Raw genomic sequence first — 6,000 nt, 5'->3', positions numbered from 1 at the left:
TTTGCCATTGCCTATCCACCATCAACCCTTTAAGTAACATTCCCCAATCCAACCTAGCCAACTTGTGCCTCATATCTTCGTAGTTTCCTTTATTTAAATTCAGGACCCTAGTCTCTGATTCAACTACTTCATTCTCCATTTTAATGAAGAATTCTATCATATTATGATTGCTCCTCCCCAAGGGGCCTCGCACAAGATTGCTAATTAATCCTTTCTCATTACATTATATCCAGTCTAAGATGGCCTGATCTCTGGTTGGTTCCTCGACATATTTGTCCAGGAAACCATCACGTATACACTCTAGGAATTCCACCTCCACAGTATTGTTACTAATTTGGTTAGCCCAATCTATATGTAGTCACTCATGATAACTGCTGTGCCCTTATTGCACGCGTCTCTAATTTCCCGTTTAATGCCATCCCCAACCTCAGCATTACTGTTTGGGGGTCTGTATACAACTCCCACTAACGTTTTCTGCCCCTTGGTTTTTCTCAGCTCTGTCCATACAGATTCCACATCATCAGAGCTAATATCCTTCCTTACTATTGTGTTAATCTCTTTAACCAGCAATGCTATCCCACCTCCTTTTCCTTTTTTCCTGCTCTTCCTGAATATTGAATACCCCTGGATGTTGAATTCCCAGCCTTGGTCACCCTGGAGCCATGTCTCCGTAATCCCAATTATATCATAACCGTTTACATCTATTTGTGCAGCTAATTCATCCACCTTATTACGAATGCTCCTCGCATTAAGACACAAAGCCTTCAGGCTTGATTTTTTAACACTCTTAGTCCTTTTAGAATTCTTATTTACTGTGGCCCTGTTTCATTTACACCCTTGATTTCTCTGCCTTCCACTTTTGTTTTTCTCCTTCCTGTCTTTTGTTTCTATCCTTGCTTCCCTTTCCTCTATCTTCCTGCACAGGTTCCCAACCCCCTGCCATTTTAGTTTAAACCCTTCCCAACAGCATGTTATGTCCCTCACTCTTCAGGTTAAGTTCCTCACTCTCCAGGTTAATTTCCTCACTCTCCAGGTTAATTTCCTCACTCTCCAGGCTAATTTCCTCAGTCTCCTGGTTATTTTCTTCACTCTTTTGGTGAATTTCCTCACTCTCCTGATTAATTTAATTACCCTTTTGTTTAATTTCCTCAATCTCTCCAGGTTATTCTCCTCACACTCCTAGTTATTTTTCTCATTCTCCTGGTTGTTTTCCTCACTCTCCAGGTTAATTTCCTCACTCTCCAGGTTAATTTCCTCACTCTCCTGATTAATTTCAACACCCTTTTGCTTAATTTCCTCAATCTCTCCAGGTTATTCTCCTGGTTATTTTCCTCACTCTAAAGGTTAAGTTCCTCACACTGCAGATTATTTTCCTCACCCAATGAATATTTTCCTCACTCATGTTTAATTTCCTCATTCTCGCTTGGTTATTTTCACTTCTCCAGAATAAGTTCCTCACTCTCCAGATTCATTTCCTCAGTCTCCTGGTTATTTTCTTCACTCTTTTGGTGAATTTCCTCACTCTCCTGATTAATTCCATTAGTCTTTTGCTTAATTTCTTTAATCTCTCCTGGTTATTTTCCTCATTCTCCAGGTGAAGTTCCTCACTCTAATGGTTAAGTTCCTTACTCTGCAGATTATTTCCCTCACCCTACTGAATAATTTACTCACTCTCTCATGTTTAATTTCCTTTCTCTCTTCGTTATTTTCACTCTCCAGGTTAATTTCCTCACTAGGTGAATTTGCTCTCTCCTAGTTAATTTCCTTTCTCACTCCTGGTTAATTTCCTCACTCTCCCCATTGATTAAGCCTTGTGCTCAGTGAATATCAGGTGATTGTGTTAGTATGGAATGTGCAGCCACAGTGTTAAGGTTTGATGGTTTATTGCCTGATTTCGTGCCCGCTCTCAGTACAATGAAAGAGATTATTACAGATAAGGAAAGTGCAGTGAGATGGTTACAGACAGGTCTGAGAGAGATGACACTGACAGTTGTGTTCAGTGTCTGTTCTGAGAGTTGGGGCCAGCAATTCCATTGGAATCTTCACTCAAAATGATTGCAGCAAGGTTCAGCCTAGCTCGAAATACTCGCACATCACAGATATCTTCAGCTCATGGATCTGCTCTGATCTCGGGCTGGGTACCCTGCTTCTCCTCACGGCTCACAGGGATGGGCCGGTCTTGCCAGTTTGAATCATCTCCTGGTCGGGTTTTAGGGCAGCACAGGGTCAGTAAACCTTCGTTAGACAGCGAGCAGGTGATAGCCAACTGGTCCAGGTTACTGGGCAGATGGTAAGTGCGGTGAAACTCACGGGAAACACGGCCTTGGTCCTCCTATAGAGAGAGTAACATTATTCAGACCAAATCCACACACATACATTACCAGTCAGGAGTGAATGGTTCCTGTTTACCCAATGTGTACAGTATATGTACACTAACCCCTCCTTCACACTCTTGTATCTGGCAAAACCCTCTCTCACATTCCTGTACCTGGGGAAGTCCCTCTATCCCCCCTCTCACACTCCTGTACCCAGGGAGGTCCCTCTATCCCCTCTCTCACACTCCTGTACCCAGGGAGGTCCCTCTAACCCCTCTCTCTCAATCCTGTATCTGAGGAGGTCACTATAACCGCTCTCTCACACTCCTGTATCTGGGGAAGCCCCTCTCTCACACTCCTGTATCTGAGGAGGTCGCTCTATCCCCTCTCTCACACTCCTGTATCTGGGGACGCCCCTCTCTCACACTCCTGTATCTGAGGAGGTCGCTCTATCCCCTCACACTCCTGTATCTGGGGAAGCCCCTCTCACACTCCTGTATCTGAGGAGGTCGCTCTAACTCCTCTCTTACACTCCTCTATCTGGGGAAGCCCCTCTCACTCCTGTATCTGAGGAGGTCGCTCTAACTCCTCTCTCACACTCCTGTATCTGGGGAAGCCCCTCTCTCTCACTCCTGTATCTGAGGTCGCTCTATCCCCTCTCTCACACTCCTGTATCTGGGGAAGCCCCTCTCTCACACTCCTGTATCTGAGGAGGTCGCTCTAACTCCTCTCTCTCACTCCTGTATCTGGGGAAGCCCCTCTCTCACACTCCTGTACCCGGGGAAATCGCTCTAACTCCTCTCTCACACTCCTGTATCTGGGGAAGCCCCTCTCTCTCAATCCTGTACCCGGGGAAGTCCCTCTAACCCCTCTCTCACACTCCTCTATCTGGGAAAGCCCCTCTCTCTCAATCCTGTATCTGAGGAGTTGCTCTAACTCCTCTTTCACACTCCTCTATCTGGGAAGGACAAAGTTGAGCCCATTCCGGCTCTCTGCAAGAGCACTTCAGCTAGTCCCATTCCCCTGCCCTTTCCCCATAGCCCTGCAAATTTGTAACAAGATAGACGAATTAGTAGCACAAATAGAGGTAAATGGGTTTAATCTAACAGCCACTATAGAGATATGGTTGCAAGGTGACCAAGGTTGAGAACTAAATGTTCCAGAGTACTTGACATTTTGAAATGATAGGCAGAATGGAAAAGGAGGTGGGTAGCCCTGATAATAAAGGATGACATAAGGACAGTAGTGAGAAAGGACCATGGCTTGGAAGATCAGGAAGTAGAATCAGTATGGGTGGAGATAAGAAATAACAAGGGGCTGAAATCACTGGTGGGAGTAGTTTATAGGCCCTTAAACAGTAGTTATACCATTGGACAGAGTATTAATCAAGAAATAATAGGAGCTTGTAACAAAGGTAATGCAATAATTGTGAGGGACTCCAATCTTCATATAGACTGGGCAAATCAAATTGGCAAAGGTAGGCTGGAAGACAAGTTCATGGAATGCATTTGAGACAGTTTCCCAGAACAATATGTCCTGGAAGCCACCAGGCAACAGGCTATTTTAGATCTTGTATTGTGTAATGAGACAGGGTTAATTAGTAATCTTATAGTACAGGATCCCTTGGGGAAGAGTGATCATAACGTGACAGAATTTCACTTTGAGTTTGAGAATGACAGACTTAAATCCGAAACTCAAGTCTTAAACTTATATAAAGCCAATTACATAGGTATGAGGGGAGGGTTGGCTAAGGTAGATTGGAAAATTAGATTAAAAGGTATGACGGTAGATAAGCAGTGGCAAACATTTAAAGAAGTAATCCAAAATTCTCAATGAATATACATTCCATTGAGAAATAAAAACTAATCCATCCGTGGCTAACTAAAGAAGTTAAGGGTAGTATTAGATTAAAAGAAGAGGCTTATAATGTTGCGAAGAATAGTAGTAAGCCTGAGGAGTGGGAGAGCTTTAGAAACCAGCAAAGAATGGCCAAAAATTGATAAAGGGAGAAAATAGAATGAGAGTAAATTAGCAAGAAATATAAAAACAGATTGCAAGAGCTTCTACAAGTATGTAAAAAGGAAGAGAGTACCAAAAGTAAGCATTGGTCCCTTAGAGGCTGAGACAGGTGAAATTATATTTTGTATCTGTCTTCAAAGTAGAAGACACAAAAAACCTCCCAAAAATAGTGAGGAGCCAAGAGGCTAATGAGTGATGAACTTAAAATAATTAAGATCAGGAGAGGGAAAGTACTTGAGAAACTACTGGGGCCAAAAGCCAACAAATCCCCTGGACCTGATGACCTACATCTTAGGGTTCTAAAAGAGGTGGCTGCAGTGATAGTGGATGTATTGGTTGTGACCTTCCAAAAGTCCCTAGCATTTAGAACAGTCTCAGTGGATTGAAAGGTGGCAAATGCAACTTCACTATTCAAGAAAGGAGGGAGAGAGAAAACAGGGAACTATAGGCCAGTTAGCCTGACCTCAGCTGTCAGGAAAATGCTGGAATCAATTATTAAGGACATGGTAACAGGGCACTTAAAAAAATCATAGTGCCACATAATAGACTTGCCAGCAAAGTTGAAGCCCATGGAATAAAAGGGACAGTGGCAGCATGGATACGAAATTGGCTAAGTGACAGGAAACAGAGAGTGGTGGTGAACTGTTGTTTTTCGGACTGGAGGAAGGTACACAGTGGTGTTCCCCAGGGGTCGATTCTAGGACCACTGCTTTCCTTGATAAATATTAATGACTTGAATGTGGGTGTACAGGGCACAATTTCATAATTTGCAGATGACACAAAACTTGAAAGTATAGTGAACAGTGAGGAGGAGAGTGATAGACTCCAAGAGGACATAGACAGGCTGGTGGAATGGACGGACACGTGACAGAAGAAATTTAACGCAGAAAAGTGCGAAGTGATACATTTTGGTAGAAAGAATGAAGAGAGGAAATATAAAGTAAAAGGTACAATCCTAAAGGGGTGCATGAACAGAAAGACCATCATTGAAGGTGGCAGGGCAGGTTGAGAAAGCAGTTAGAAAAGCTTACGAAATCCTGGGCTTCATGAATAGAGGCATAGAGTACAAAAGCGTGGAAATTATGATGAACCTGTATAAAACACTGGTTCGGCCTCAACTGGAGTATTGTGTCCAATTCTGGGCACCGCACTTTAGGAAGGATGTGAAGGCCTCAGAGAGGGTGCAGAAAAGATTTACGAGAATGATTCCAGGGATGAGGGACTTCAGTTACATGAATAGACTGGAGAAGCTAGGGTTGTTCTCCTTAGAGCAGAGAAGGTTGAGAGGAGATTTGATAGAGGTGTTCAAAATCATGAGGGGTCTGGACAGAGTAGATAGAGAGAAACTGTTCCCATTGGCGGAAGGGTCGAGAACCAGAGGACACAGATTTAAGGTGATTGGCATAAGAACCAAAGGCGACATGAGGGAAACATTTTTTACGCAGCGAGTGCTTAGGATCTGGAATGCACTGCCTGAAAGGGTGGTGGAGGCAGCCTCAATCACTGCTTTCAAAAGGGAGTTGGACAAGTACCTGAAGGAAAAACATTTTCAGGGCTACGGGGAAAGGGCAGGGGAGTGGGACTGGCTGAAGTGTTCTTGCCCTGCTGTAACCATTCTATGATTAGGCAGAGTCAACATGGTTTTATGAAAGGGAAATCATGTTTG

General features: G+C 43.6%; 1 protein-coding gene across 1 annotated transcript in view; it reads right to left on the bottom strand.

Annotated features, from left to right (window-relative positions):
- Window positions 1–1,866: 1,866 nt before the first annotated feature.
- The window catches only part of cryaa (crystallin, alpha A), a 53,791-nt gene continuing 49,657 nt past the window's right edge, over window positions 1,867–6,000 (bottom strand). Inside the window, exon 3 of the mRNA XM_086007352.1 lies at window positions 1,867–2,332. Within this exon, the coding sequence (XP_085863478.1) occupies window positions 2,111–2,332 (222 nt within the window). The 3' untranslated portion in view covers window positions 1,867–2,110. The remainder of the gene's footprint in view (window positions 2,333–6,000) is intronic.

This window comes from Somniosus microcephalus, chromosome 14 (assembly GCF_052327205.1).
Source record: "Somniosus microcephalus isolate GS21.2 chromosome 14, FLI_Smic_1.0, whole genome shotgun sequence".
In the NCBI taxonomy this organism is placed as follows: Eukaryota; Metazoa; Chordata; class Chondrichthyes; order Squaliformes; family Somniosidae; genus Somniosus; species Somniosus microcephalus.
Note: the sequence above shows the minus strand (reverse complement) of the source record. Positions and strands in the feature narration are given on the sequence as shown.